This window comes from Macaca thibetana, chromosome 3, assembly GCF_024542745.1.
Source record: "Macaca thibetana thibetana isolate TM-01 chromosome 3, ASM2454274v1, whole genome shotgun sequence".
Classification (NCBI taxonomy): Eukaryota; Metazoa; Chordata; class Mammalia; order Primates; family Cercopithecidae; genus Macaca; species Macaca thibetana.
Window position 1 is genome coordinate 102287823 of NC_065580.1, and position 15670 is coordinate 102303492.

A 15670-nucleotide genomic window follows, 5' to 3' on the forward strand; every position below is an offset into this window, starting at 1 on the left:
TGGCCAAGAAATGACTGGGCTTTGGTTCATATATGCTAGACTTTGAGGTACAGGGGGTGCATCTAGATGGGAGGGGGCAAACAGAGTTGGAAGAAACAGAATTGAAAAGTGAAAAAGGGCTCAGACCTAGAACTATACCTTTGTGAGATCACCATGCTAGAGAGATGGCTGAAGTTGGGCCACAGAGATTGTCCTAACAGCTCAGACACCCAAATATTCTGTGACAATCAGGAGAAAAACTAGGAGCTGAAGCTAGTGGGGACGGTGGTAATTCCCCACACAGCCACATGAAAACTGGAAGGAAACTAAATATCAACCAGAGGAAATGCCCATTCTCCTTTGAAGGTCGTATCTGGAAATGTATGAATGCATATTTAGTTTTCACAATGGCCCAGGTAGAGGTAAAGCTGGCATTAATGCTGAGCATAAAGGATGTTAAAAGTCCTACAATGTAATTGACAAGACAAGAACTGTCTCAACCAAATATCAATAGTGTCCTGACTGACAAGGAAACAGTGATAGCCAAATGTGTATTATGGCTAATATAGTTTTGTAATTGTATATGTGTAGTATGTATTGTGTATTATGATTAATTATAGTGTAGTTTTAAGCTGAAACTAAAGTATTTGATGACACTACTTTTGCCTTTTTTTTTCCTGACAAACTAAGCTCAACATTTCCAAACCAGAACTAACTCATAAGATTCCCCACAACCTTTGTAAATGGAACCATAGTCCAACCACTTAATCTAGAGTTCTGCCTTTATCTCAGCTTTGCATTCAGTCAAATCCTTGACACCTTATGTGCCACCTCTCTTCTGGAGAGGCTCTGTTACTACCTTAGTTCTGATATTCATCATCTCTTCTTTGTAATCCTGTAGGAGGCACCCAACTGGTTTCCTTGCCTCTAATCTTACTGAAAATCCTCCAATTAATCCTCCATGCTACTGGCAAAGAAATCTTCTAAAAACAGGGTTGGCAAACTTTATCTGTAAAGGACCAGATAGTTATTTTAGACTTTGCAGGCCATAGCATCTCTATCAAAACCACTTAACTCTGCCACTGAAGTGCAAAAGCAGTCATAGACAATATGTAAATGAATGCACTTAGCTGTGTTGTAATAAAACTTTATTTACAAGAACAGGTGGTGGGCCAGATTAAGCCCACAGGCTAAAACATAAATTTATATATTTTTAACCTCACTTAAAATTCTTTAGATATGCCCTCATTTCCTACAAGAAAGTATAAACACATGCTATTATTAACACTACATAAAATCTGGGCTTGATACGTCCCTCACTACATCCTACTCCCTACCCAATGTTCTTGCCATATGGAAATGTTTAGAATTTGCTGACCATACTAGGCAGTTTTAAGTTTCCCTGCTTTGTATATGCTACATTCTCTGCCTGGAATGACCTTCTACCCACCCCTAGCTCACCTCCAACACAGAACACCATTTGCCCAAACAATGCCTACGCACTTCTTGGGACTCAACTCAAATATTACCCCTTAATAAACCTAATGGCTCACACACTCTGTTGTGTACCTTATTGTACTATGTACAAAAGTCTACCTTAGCATTATAATATTCTAATAGATTTTTGTTTTTGTAACATTTTGCCCATCACTCAATACTGGTTTAATGTGTTTGAGAGCAAGTACCACGTATAATTTGTCTTTGTTCCTATAACATCTATTACCATGTCTAGCAGTGCCCAATATATGAAGACTCAATATATATTATTTAAAAAGCATAAGCACTCAAAACAAAAGTAGAAAAATCCATAATTCTTATTGAATTTTCTTAAATGATTTCAGACTTTTCAAAGGTGGAGATCACTGACAACGTTTAATTCAGATAGGGCACTGGTGCCTTCTCCCATAGATGAAGATTTTTTAAATGCATATATTATGGTTATCAGCAATTCAAAAGTTATCCTTACCTAAAAAAAAAGTGCTTTAAAGAAAAGAAAGGAAGGAAGACAGGAAAGAAGGAAGAAAATATTTTGAAAGATCCATTCATGGAAGTAGATTCAACCAGGAAACGGGGCTGTCCTGAAAATGGGGCTAGAAGAAGCATCAGTGAGTAGAAATGCCTTGGCAGCTTACAGTGCTACACGCAGAATGGAGGGATAGAGTAGAATGGGCTTCCTGCCAATGACATTTGTTATCTCCTTGGAGAGTTGGGACCCCCTCTTTCTCTTGACAGGGAATGACAGAGACACCAAGAGTATCATTGTCCAATTCTCCCATGAACACCCACATTCCAGGGAGAAGAATGGACAGAGTGGTTCCATAAATCCAATCAGGCAGAGCCATGAGCACAACACAGCAGAATGGAGCCAGTTTCCCAGTCAAAGAACTGCTCAGAGCATCTGTGCTTACTTCTACAGGCTTCCTGCTTTGGTGCTTCCTTCTAACCAAAGAGCTGGCAAACACGTACCTACTTGTGACTGAGCAACCATAGTGGACTTTCGGTCACACAGAGGAGAAAAAGGCAGCCCCAGTTCTGCTTCTCTGTCACCCTGGAAAAATAAAAGGTCATAGTAAATTAAGGAACAGTAGGCTGGGTCACCCAGATTTCATTTAGAGACTTCTGCCACCACAGAGGCCACTGGTCTTTATTTTAATTATTACAATTACATTATATAATAAGTCTTTATGGAGACTTCTTCTCTACATAAAAGACAAGAAAAGGCTGTAGCCCTCTGGGATCCAATAGTTCCATCCAACTACAAAACTCATGCTGCTGTAAAGAAAGCCTCATTGGGCAGTACTATGACCTCCATGGAAAATAAGGCAACAGGAAATATGTCTTGTGGCCTACAGCCAGCACTGCAGGCAGAATTTCTGTGTTTTCCTAAGTCATCCTGGGTCAACCTGTGGTCTTTGTCTAGCTAGTGAACTCCTCCCAGATGTGGGCAGTGTTTGAAACTAAAATTCAAACTGGACTGATTGAGATTGATCCCCTAGTGCTACTTAAAGTCACACACACTTGGAGCAAGTGCTTCTCGGTTCTTAACCTCAGAGGTTAGTCCATAATGAAAAGTGGACCAAAAAGAGTCAGAATAAATAATTGCTTGTGTCTATGAAGTCAGACAACAATAAAACATAATTGTCCGACCAATATATTCTCAATCTTGCCAAAAAGCATCACCATAATAAGTACTATGAAAAGTCTAAATAATGATGGAGATGTTTTCTAAAAACTTGGGCCTGAGGCTTAATACTTGTCATACCCCCAGAGGAAAGGAAAAAAAAATATGTCACCCTTCTTATAGTAGTGAAGCTGTGCTAATTCATTTTACTGGCTCAGGATAGTAGCTACTAACTTGTGCTTGAATCTCTTTCTCCTACCAGATGTGAGATAGATCATAGGTAAGTTATTTTCTTTCCATGCATTTCAGTTTTTATCACTTGTTAAATGTGGGATAGTAATCTCTACCTCATAGGGTTATAAGGATGAAAGAGAAAAATGCATGTAAATAAATAAAATGAACTGTTGTTTCCCAACAGGTGGCTCTAATATTTAAGGTCAAGATTCGAGAAACTTTTAGTGAATTTGTTCACCTAATACATTCTGATTATAATAAGTACTGTCAATAAATTAATTTAATAGCAAATAAAGGATAGTAACAACCTGCAACCAGGCCTGGTTCAAAACTGGATGATTCTTCCTTCTAAGGCATGCTACCGAAGAGAACACATGTTGGCTCAATGCAGCATTAACTGAAAGGACGGAAAAGGAGTGTGTGTCTAAGGAAATTCAACAGTGGGATCACAATGGGAGCTGGGGACATCCAAGGGTTTTAGGAATAGTCCCTAAGTGGCTCAGTTCCTTCTGCACCCTCTTCCTATATCGACACCCCAGGGGACGAATGGCTTCTTTATTTAAGTACGCTCTACCGAAAACTACTCTCTCAAGTGGCATGATAAAAATGATTTCCTCCTGAGTGATTTCTACCTAGGCGATATGTAGAAAAGGAAGTGTATTTATAACATAAATTCTAGTGATGTAGATGGTTTGGTGGGATAGTTCAGCTAAAACAAATAAAACCCTTTTTATTCCCATGTAGCAGGGATACAAATTGTTCTGTCAGTACATTTTAATGGGGAGGGTGTGAACACTCTCCATTTGGCTATTAAAGTATAAACACCAATTTGGATTTCATTATTGAACAATCACCTGATACTAAATAACTCTAATTCCACGAACTTGTCCATACCCAAATATACACATAATTTACATGCTTTGTATTTAATTGAGCTATGTAGACTCAACTAATAAAAGCTTATTTTTAAAACAGAGGTAATTGAATTCCCTTTGGAAAGCAGATATACTTATGAATTGGAAAAAAAACAGTGCTGATAATAATGTAGAGGAATAAACTTCTACTGATGAATCCAACTTGAGTGATAACACCATACTGTATGACTCTATAGCTATAGCTTAAAATTATTCATACACTTTCCTCTTTATTGAAGAGGTCAACATTTTCAAAAGAGGGCAAAATTCTCTATTTACACAAAGGATTTTAAAAAATCACTCATTTTCTTCTTCCAGGACAGCTCAGAAAATTAAATATCATTCCTGCAGTAGGGGTTAAGATAACTCCAACTGATAAAGTCATGTAGTTGGCATGCAGAAGGAAGATAATGAATATCTGTTGAATAAATGAGAAGACTAATTTGGTTAGAAACACTCAAGTTCCTTTGGTCACTCAGACATTTATGACAGACAAACTAAAGAGAGCAATTAGGCAAGTAGCTGTTAACCAAACCCCTATTCTTCTCCTCCTCCATTTCCTGTCTACACAGCTAGACTCCATTGCCTAGAATCACTGCCAGTTAGTGCTCAATAACAGAAGAAGAGAAGGGATGCATTTCTGCCACAGTTCAGCAGTTCAGGCCTACAACATCTCTTATGCCTACTTCTCCATGCTTTCCCTGATTTAGTGGTTTGATGTAGACAAGCACTTTGGAAGCCAGGTAGATGGCAGGGTATGGTCTAAAATCATTGCTTATCATAGAACCACCTGCCAATCAAGAAACATGAGTCCTATACTTTACATGAGTGAGTTCAAAACTTCTATTTATGTGTGTTGTTATACATTTGGGGGTAGCTATATGTAGGCAGCAAACCAGTCAAAAGAAACAAAGGCCCCATCTGTATTGGAAGTTCAGAGAAGATGGCACCTGTCAGTGCAAGAGCTTCCAAAGACATTTAGGTAATATCTCAAGTGAGTCTTCTCAGAAAGAAAAAGGAAATGTTTGGGAAAGAAACAGAAGGATCAGGTTGAACAAAGCACAGCAACGTATATTCTTCTTTCTCAGAGGAGGAAGACACAAATATAACATATGAGAAAGGCATTGTGATGTTGGATTTAAGATAGCATAGTAAAGTTTTAGCTCTTTCAGAAATTATCACCTCAAAATGAGGAGGGTAAGAAAAAGAAATGCAATCACACATCCAAGTGAAAATCTGTAATCTCAAATCAAAACTATATGAGAAAGGGCTGCCAAATGCTGTAAATATCAAAGAGGAATGAGGCAAGATGCCAAGAGGCTAGGTAGAGAATAGACATTGAATTATAAGAGGCCCTACAAAAGTAAGGAAAAAGTCAAGGCACACATGCACACACACACGCACACACACACACTCACACACCACTTCATAGGACCCTCATAATAAACCAAGGACAACTCTAGATAGCTTGGAATACTACTGCTCTGATTGCCCTGTGGTACAAATCTGCAAATAGTTGACCCGAAAAGAATACATTTCACTCAAAGATGGTAAATAATAATAACAAAGTGAAGAAGAAAAGACAGGAGGAAGAGAAGGGGCAGAAGGAAGAGTACAAGGAGGAGGACAAAGAGATGATGGAGAAGATGTAGGGGAAGAGGAAAAAGGTGAAGAAGAAGAAGAGGAAGGAAGAGATAAATAAAAAAGAGCAAAGGGAGGAGAAGGAAGTATTATAACATCAGCAGCAAAAGCAGGAATAGAGAACTTCAAACAGCAGATGGGGAACACTCATCAGAAAAATGGTGCCACTATTAACAGAAAGAAGCTCCTGAAATTATCAAGAACAAGGGCTCAGGGAAATGAGACCTAGCAGAGCATAGGAAAGATACTGAAAAGAGAAGAAAACTAGAACTATCACATTAATGCAGATTGTGCTGGAAGTGGCTCAAAGGAGAACTGAATTACTAAAAATAAAAAGACCAGTGAAGGCACTATAAACAAAAAGAGAAACAATAAAACAATCTGATAATTTCATAGAGAAAAAAGGAAAAACTCACCAACATGTGTGATAAATAAAAATGGGAAAAATACCATAGACACATTAAAAGAACTGTAAGAGATGTCTGCAAAATATAAAATTGTACAGCAATACAAAGAAAATGAACCTCACAGTTTTTACAACATGATGTATTTACCAACGAGGTGAACTTATACTTCTTTAAAGTCAATATTTCATCAAAAAGTACCCTGAGGAGGTGGCTTGGATTTTGTAAATTATGGTTATAAAACTGAAGATGTAACTTACTCTCTTAGCAAACCATGGAATGTATGGTCCATCAGCACTGAGACTATGCCCTTATTTTAAAATGTAACCCAACTTTCCAAATGTAATTTTTAAAAACACTATAGTGCCACTGAGATTTCCCATTTGAATTGTCGAATTTAAAATCTATAGTTAAGAGCTGAGGCAACATTTCTCTTACATGTGTTACTTACTATAGCTTATGGCATCTAGGTTAAAATATTAAGTCAATGAAAATAATTTACTGAATTATAATTACAAAAAAATAGTTCCAGTGCAATGAGTTAACAGTCCCTTCCCAACAGGCAAGAAATTCAATATGGTTATTTTCATATTGCCTCCAGCACATTTTTATTTGAGTATATATATGTGCAAACAAGGTTTCCTTTATGAGGAAAAAAATGTTCATATGTTTAAGTAATTCATTTTTACTTCCTCATAATTAGAAAAAGAATCACTGTAATACCTCAAACTTATATGAGTTAGCAATTATCTATCCTTTAGCCATGGACCAAATACTCTTAGCTGTAGAGGGCATGACATGGTTTGGCTGTGTTCCCCCACAAATCTCATCTTAAATTGTAGCTCCCATAATTCCCATGTGTTGTGGGAGGAAGCCGGTAGGAGATAATTGAATAACTGGGGGCAGTTTCCTCCATACTGTTTTCATGATAGTGAATAAGTCTCATGAGATCTGATGGTTTTACAACAGGAAACCCCTTTCACTTGGTTCTCATTCTCTCTCTTTGCTGGCTGCCATGTAAGACATCCCTTTGTTTTTCCTTTGTCTTCCACCACAGTTGTGATACCTCCCCAGCCATGTCGAACTGTGAGTCAATTAAACTTCTTTCCTTTATAAATTACCCAGTCTTGGGTATTCTTTATCAGCAGCATGAAAATGGACTAATACAGTAAATTGGTACTGGTAGAGTGTGGTGCTGCTGTAAAGATGCCTGATATGTGAAAGCGACTTTGGAACTGGGTAACAGGTAGAGGTTGGAACAGTTTGGAAAGCTCAGAAGAAGATAAGAAAATGTGGGAACATTTGGAACTTCCTAGAGACTTGTTGAATAACTCTGAACAAAATGCTGATAATATGGACAATGACATCCAGGCTGAGGTGGTCTCAGGTGGAGATGAGGAACTAGTTGGGAACTGGAGTAAAGATGACTCTTACTGTGTTTTAGCAAAGAGACTGGCAACATTTTACCCCTGCCCTAGAGGTCTGTGGAACTTTGAACTTGAGGGAAATGACTTAGGATATCTGGCAGACACAATTTCTAAGCAGCAAAACATTCAAGAGGTGACTTGGGTGCTGTTAAAAGCATTTCGTTTTATATAAGGAGTAAGGAAAGGATCCAGTTTCAGCTTTCTACTTATGGCTAGCCAATTTTTCCAGCAGTATTTATTAAATAGGGAATCCTTTCCCCATTTCTTGTTTTTGTCAGGTTTGTCAAAGATCAGATGACTATAGATGTGTGGTACTATTTCTGAGGGGTCTGTTCTGTTCCATTGGTCTATATCTCTGTTTTGGTACCAGTACTATGCTGTTTTGGTTACTGTAGACTTGTAGTATAGTTTGAAGTCAGGTAGCGTGACGCCTCCAGCTTTGTTCTTTTGGCTTGGATCCTTTCCTTACTCCTTATATGAAAATTAATTCAAGATGGATTAGAGACTTAAATGTTAGACCTAAAACCATAAAAACCCTAGAAGAAAACCTAGGTAATACCATTCAGGACATAGGCATGGGCAAGGACTTCATGTCTAAAACACCAAAAGCAACAGCAACAAAAGCCAAAATTGACAAATGGGATCTCATTAAACTAAAGAGCTTCTGCAAGCAAAAGAAACTACCATCAGAGTGAACAGGCAACCTACACGATGGGAGAAAATTTTTGCAATCTACTCATCTGACAAAGGGCTAATAACGAGAACCTATAAAGAACTCAATCAAATTTACAAGAAAAAAACAAACAACCCCATCAAAAAGTGGGCAAAGGATATGAACAGACACTTCTCAAAAGAAGACATTCATACAGCCAACAGACACATGAAAAAATGCTCATCATCACTGGCCATCAGAGAAATGCAAATCAAAACCACAATGAGATACCATCTCACACCAGTTAGAATGGCAATCATTAAAAAGTCAGGAAACAACAGGTACTGGAGAGGATGTGGAGAAATAGGAACACTTTTACACTGTTGGTGGGACTGTAAACTAGTTCAATCATTGTGGAAAACAGTGTGGCAATTCCTCAAGGATCTAGAACTAGAAATACCATTTGACCCAGCCATCCCATCACTGGGGATATACCCAAAGGATTATAAGTCATGCTGCTATAAAGACACATGCACACGTATGTTTATTGCGGCACTATTCACAATAGCAAAGACTTGGAATCAACCCAAATGTCCATCAGTGATAGACTGGATTAAGAAAATGTGGCACGTATACACCATGGAATACTATGCAGCCATAAAAAAGAATTAGGTCGTGTCCTTTGTAGGGACATGGATGCAGCTAGAAACCATCATTCTCAGCAAACTATCGCAAGAACAGAAAACCAAACACCTCATGTTCTCACTCATAGGTGGGAATTGAACAATGAGATCACCTGGACACGGGAAGGGGAACATCATACACCGGGTCCTATTGTGGGGAGCGGGGAGCGGGGAGCGGGGAGGGATAGCATTAGGAGATATACCTAATGTAAATGACAAGTTAATGGGTGCAGCACACCAACATGGCACAAGTATACATATGTAACAAACCTGCACGTTGTGCACATGTACCCTAGAAACCCTAGAACTTGAAGTATAATTTTTTAAAAAAAGCATTTTGTTTTAAAAGGGAAACAGCGCATAAAAGTTCAGAAAATTTTCAGCCTGATGATGCAATCGAAAAGAAAAACCCATTTTCTGAGAAGAAATTCAAGCCTGCTGCACAAATTTGCAGAAGTAACAAGGAGACAACACAATGGGGAAAATGTCTCCAGGGCATGTCAGAAACCTTCCTGGAAGCCCATCACATCACAGACCAACAGGCCTAGGAGGAAAAAATGGCTGTGTGCAGCCTAGGGACTTGGTGCCCTGCATCCCAGACATGCTAGTCATGGCTAAAAGGGGCTAGGTACAGTTCAGGCCATGGCTTCAGAAGGTGCAAGCCCTAAGCCTAGGAGATTTCTGCAGAGTGTTGAGTCTGTGGGCGCACAGAAGTCAAGAATTGAGGTTTGGAACATCTGCCTAGATTTCAGAGGATGTATGAAACCACCTGGATGTCCAGGCAGAAATTTGCTGCTGGGGCAGGGCCCTCATGGACAACCTCTGCTAGGGTAGTATGGAAGCAAAACGTGGGGTTGAAACACCCACACACAGTCCCTACTGGGGTACTGCCTAGTGGAGCTGTGAGAAGGCCGCCGTCCTCCAGACCCCAGAATGGTAGATCCACTGACAGCTTGCACCATGTGCCTGGAAAAGCAGCAGACACTCATTGCCAGCCCATGAAAGCAGTCAGGATGGAGGCCATACCCTGCAAAGCCACAGAGGCGGAGCTGCCCAAGATCATGGGAACCCACCTCTTACATCAGCATGACCTGGATGTGAGACATAGAGTCAAAGGAGATCATTTTGGAGCTTTAAGATTTGACTGCCATGCTGGATTTTTGACTTGCATGGGCCCTGTAACCCCTTTATTTGGCCAATTTCTCCCATTTGAAATGGTTATATTTACCCAATGCCTGTACCCACATTGTATCTAGGAAATAACTAACTTGCTTTTGATTTCACAAACTCATAGGCAGAAGGGACTTGTCTTGTCTCAGATGAGATTTTGAACTGTGGACTTTTGAGTTAATGTGGAAATGAGTTAAGACTTTGAGGGACTGTTGGGAAGGCATGATTGGTTTTGAAATGTGAGACTATGAGATTTGGGAGGGGCCAGGGTAGAATGATATGGTTTGGCTGTATCCCCACCCAAATCTCATCTTAAATTTTAGCTCCCATAATTCCCACATGTTGTGAAATGAACCCGGTGAGAGAGAACTGAATCCTGGGGGTGGTTTTCCCCATACCATTCTTGTGGTAGTGAATAAGTCGCAGGAGATCTGATGGTTTTATAACGGAAAAATCCCTTTCGCCTGGATCTCATTCTCTCTCTTTGCTGGCCACTGGGTAAGACGTCCCTTTACTCTTCTGCCATGATTGTGAGACCTCCCCAGCCATGTGGAACTGTGAGTCGATTAAACCACTTTCCTTTATAAATTACTGAGTCTTGAGTATGTCTTTATTAGCAGCATGAGAACAGACTAATACAGGGTGATATTGCAAAAGTATTATCAAAAAAAGCACAATAGGGGGAGTGGAGATTTGGAGAACATCTTCCTACTACTATTAGAAAAACAGCCTTTGGAAAAATAGCTCAAAAGAAGCCCTTGGTGAAGGATGATTTTCCAGAGTCACCTGTATAGTTCTAGTTCCTCCCACACCATTGAGTCCCCTTTGAGAACTACTCTGGGAGGCTGAGCAATGACTCTGCAAAGAGAATTAACCATAAACTAAATAGGGTACCTGTTGACATACATATATAACAGCTCGAGGGTGCTGTGGCGTGTGTGTGTGCATGTGTGCATGTGTGCATGTGCACCATAGACAGAGTGAAGGAAATGCCTTGCATTTCCTAACAAAAGGGTCTTAAGAAAACATCTGGTCCAACCTCATCCTAAATCCCTCCCTCCCCCAACCCTCCCAACATAAATCATAGATAAGACCATAGGGAATTAGAGAAGCAATTTGATTAGACTCAGGCCATAAATCAGTTGAAATAAACTCCAATAAAGGATCTTCTGGCATTTGTTTAATGTGCTGTTAACTCTAGCCCCACTTCATTACTAGATAGTATGCATAGCTTCAGAAGGAAAACACACACACACACAGGTGCCTTCTACAATTTCTCCATTCAAACTCGAAATATAAGAGTAAGAATTATCACAAGAGCAATTGTCTTTCAGAACTCTAAATAAATAGCAAAAGAGCCCATCTCTTGTCAGTTTGCAGGATGAAGTTGTGACTCGTGTTATTAAGTAGTGTTTTATGGAATCAGAAGTCTCTGAATCCATGCTGTTGAACCTCTTTCTTGAATTAGCAAGAATTAACTGAATTAACTATATTAACTTGAATTAATTAATTATAATTTAGGTCCCCAAATCTATGTACCATGCCTTCAATCTCAGGCCCGCATGTCTGGAGGCAGATGTTTGAATGGCAGCACCTCTAGAGATAAGGTTAGCGCACATGCCTGAATTGGAAACATTTTGGCCTTGGTGCCAAGAATTTATTTCCCTTTCTGTTTCTCTAGTTCTATGCAGTTTTAAAATTTGTTTCTAAACAATTTATAATAATTAAAGATCCTGCCTATTCTTTTTTTGAGACAGAGTCTCTCTCACTCTGTCACCGGGCTGGAGTGCAGTGGAGTGATCTCGGCTCTCTGCAACCTCTGCCTCCCAGGTTCAAGCGATTCTCCTGCCTCAGCCTCCCAGGTAGCTGGGATTACAGGCACCCGCCACCACACCCGGCTAATTTTTATATTTTTAGTAGAGATGGGGTTTCACCATCTTGGCCAGGATGGTCTCGATCTCCTGACCTCATGATCTGCCTGCCTCAGCCTCCCAAAGTGCTGGGATTACAGGCATGAGCCACCGCACCAGACCAATCCTGCCTATTCTTATAGACAACACAACTCTGGAACTTAGGATGTAGTGAAGTTTAAATATAATTGGAATAGTAGTTTCTAGTGATTTCCTGACCCCAAATTGCCACATTTGGTTTAGAATTTTGCATCATGGACTTGTCCACTAGAAAGAAACAACCCAACCAATTATAATAGAGACATGAGTTCAAGATTAACATCTTTATCCTACAGCGTGATGCCAAAGTAACTGTCATTTTGTCAAGCTACTAGAAAAAAAAGTAAAAGAACCCCTCAAATGACATTTTGACAAAAGACTGCCACAAGGAAACACTTTTTTTCCGCCAAACAGAAATGCATAGGCTAGAAATACCATAATGTCCTAAAAATCAGTATTTAGGTGAGACTCAAACATCACATGACCAAGAAGCAAAATAATCTGTGGAGTCCCCCTCCCCTCTCCAAAATTACTGTAATCTCAATAGTCCTTACCCTAGCATTACTGAGATAAAAAATTCATCAAATATCCAGTGATGACAGCCCTGATGGAGAGAGAGCAACAAGGTACCTGTCTGAAGAACTCCTCCAGGAGTGACATTGTCCAGCGATGATGGAGGTCCCACGCTTTTGCTGGATGGCTAATATCTGCCGTATGCAGCATAAGGGATAAGGCTTTTGGCTTTTCAATGCTGTAAACCAAAAGCACCCAAACACATGATGACCACACTCTTCAGAACCTCAATAAGAGTTTTTAAAAACTTATTAAGTTTTTAATCTCTGTTGTTCTTCCATCTCAAACCCCACTTCAGTTAAATTGAGGAAAAGACATCATTTCATCCTACAACTGGGATACTCATTAACTTGGTCTCCATATTTACAGAATTGGACTCTCTGGACTCAAATCCATTTCTGGGATGACCGCATCCTTCAAAAAGACAGCAAGAATCCAAGAGTCACTGACTTTTATGTGTTGCCTCTGCATTGGGGATCTCTGATAATTTAGTTTCCCACAGGGAATTATTTTAAATTCTCACTGGGGACAACTGATACTACCTCTATTATTTTTTCAACCCTGATGAAAACATACCTCATTGTGATAGGTACAACTTTTATGCTTTCTCCTTCAAACATCACCATTGCATGAGAACACTCTATAAAGTTGTGTTAAAGGAGATGCTCTTTAAAGGGATAGCCACATGGACAAGGACCCATTTAAACACCTATACAAACACAAGCACAAGCCGCAAGCACACTTACGCTTCTGGCTGCTGCAGAGCAGTCTTCATTGCTTTGATTTGTTGGAAGTGACAAGACATATCCGTGGCCATCACCATTTCAATGACCAAGGTTCGAAACTCCCTTTTAGAGACAACCATGGAGGAAAAAGGATGGAAGTCAAAAATGGAAAACAAAAATCAGGGTTTTTTTTTTTGTTTTTGCCACTGGTAATCAAAATCAGTTAACTATTTCTGATATTTCTCATTTAATTTGGGTCTTTAAGGTGAGCTTTTTATTTGGAATAAATGAAAGCTAAGGATTAAGGAAATCATTTATGAGGAATATGATACATGGAATACACATACCATTTGGAAAATTAACTCACAGGAAAAAATTCAATGAAACTGAAAATTGTGTTAAAATGCTCTTTTCTCCAAATGAATACAGAGTTTTAAGAAAGATTTAGCTTAAAAATAATCCTAGAAAGTAAATTGATAATCCATATTTCACGTTGGATACAGGTAGTCCATCGTTTTAAAAATAGCTTGATTTTTTAATAGAGTTTTAGGTTGACAGAAAAATTGAACTTATAGTATAGCTAGTTCCCATATTACCTCTCTTCCTGCACAGTTTCCTTATTTTTAAAGTCTTGTGTTAATGTGGTGCATTTGTTACAACTAGTGAACCAATATTGATACATTATGTTAACTACAGTCCTTAGTCTATGTTAAAATTCACCGGGCACATTGCACACTTCTACCAGTTTTGACAAATGCATAATGCCATGTATCCACCATCACAGTATCCTTACAGAACAGATTCAGCACCCTAAAATCCCCTGTGCTCCTTCAATTCACCCCTCTCTCTTTTCCCTCACCCCTGCCAATCACTGATCCTTTTACTGTCTCTAAGAACTTTATTGAGGTATAATTTACATAGAATAAACTGCTGAAAATTTACATAAATTGCAGAATGTAAGGAGTTTAACAGCTGAATAAGTTTTTGAAAATACCACTGTAATCATGATACCAAATATTTCCATCACCCTCAAATCTAGTCCCAGGCAAAGTTTGATCTGGCTCATGTCTATCTAAAACAGTTTGAATTTTCTAGTTTGATACATATGTATATAAAGTATACACATATATATTTAGTATATAATATAATATATAATATATTTCAAATTAACATATATATTTCAATATTTATATATTATATACACACATATTTAATACATACATACACATATTTATTATATATATACATGTAGACATGCATATATATACACATATGTACCATATATTAAATATGTGTGTATATATGTACATATACATACATATATACACAAATTATTTTAAAATATAACGGATAATACATATATTATATACAGACATACACATTATATATTAACATAGATACTAGATATATACACACGTTTCTGTGTATATACATAGACACATACACACATACATAAAATACAAAATGTACTCTTTCTTTACTCAGCATAATGATTTACAATTCGTCTATATAGTGGTTCATCAATAGTTCATTTTCTCTTATTGCAGAGTGGTATACTATCATATCAGCATACCACAATTTGTAATCCATTTACCAGCTAGCAGACATTCGAGCTATCAGATTCTAGTTTGGGACTATTGTGAATAAAGCTACTATGGGTATTCATACATAAATCTTTGTGTAGACACATATGTTTTCATTTATCTGGGGTGAATACCTAGAAGCAGAATGACTGGTTTATAAGATAGCTGAGTGTTTATAAGAAACTGCCAGCCTGGCATGGTGGCTCACGCCTGTAATCCCAACACTCTGGGAGGCCGAGGTGGGTGGATCACTTGAGGTCAGGAGTTCGAGACCAGCCTGACCAATATGGTGAAACCCCATCTCTACTAAAAATACAAAAATTAGCTGGGTGTTGTGGCGTGTGCCTGTAGTCCCAGCTACTCAGGAGGCTGAGACAGGAGAATTGCTTGAACCCAGGAGGCGGAAGTTGCAATGTGGTGAGATCACGCCACTGCACTCTAGCCTGGGTGACAGAGCGAGACTCCATCTTGGAAAAAAAAGAAAAGAAACTGCCAAATATTTTTCAAAGTGGTTGTATCACTTCACATTTGACCACTAGTGTCTAACATTTTCAGTTTTTCTTTGCCTACTCTAATCAGTCTTTAATTTCAGCCATTCTTCTGATGGATATGTAG

General features: G+C 38.7%; 2 protein-coding genes across 2 annotated transcripts in view; both read right to left on the reverse strand.

The window, feature by feature from the left end:
• The window catches only part of NEUROD6 (neuronal differentiation 6), a 779410-nt gene that overhangs the window by 494620 nt on the left and 269120 nt on the right, over window positions 1-15670 (reverse strand). The gene's annotated exons all lie outside the window — the stretch shown is intronic.
• The window catches only part of PDE1C (phosphodiesterase 1C), a 534574-nt gene that overhangs the window by 68308 nt on the left and 450596 nt on the right, over window positions 1-15670 (reverse strand). The window contains exons 10-12 of the mRNA XM_050784828.1: window positions 13494-13595; window positions 12805-12925; window positions 2446-2527 (exon numbers count right to left, since the gene is read on the reverse strand). Coding sequence (XP_050640785.1) covers window positions 2446-2527; window positions 12805-12925; window positions 13494-13595 — 305 coding nt within the window. The remainder of the gene's footprint in view (window positions 1-2445; window positions 2528-12804; window positions 12926-13493; window positions 13596-15670) is intronic.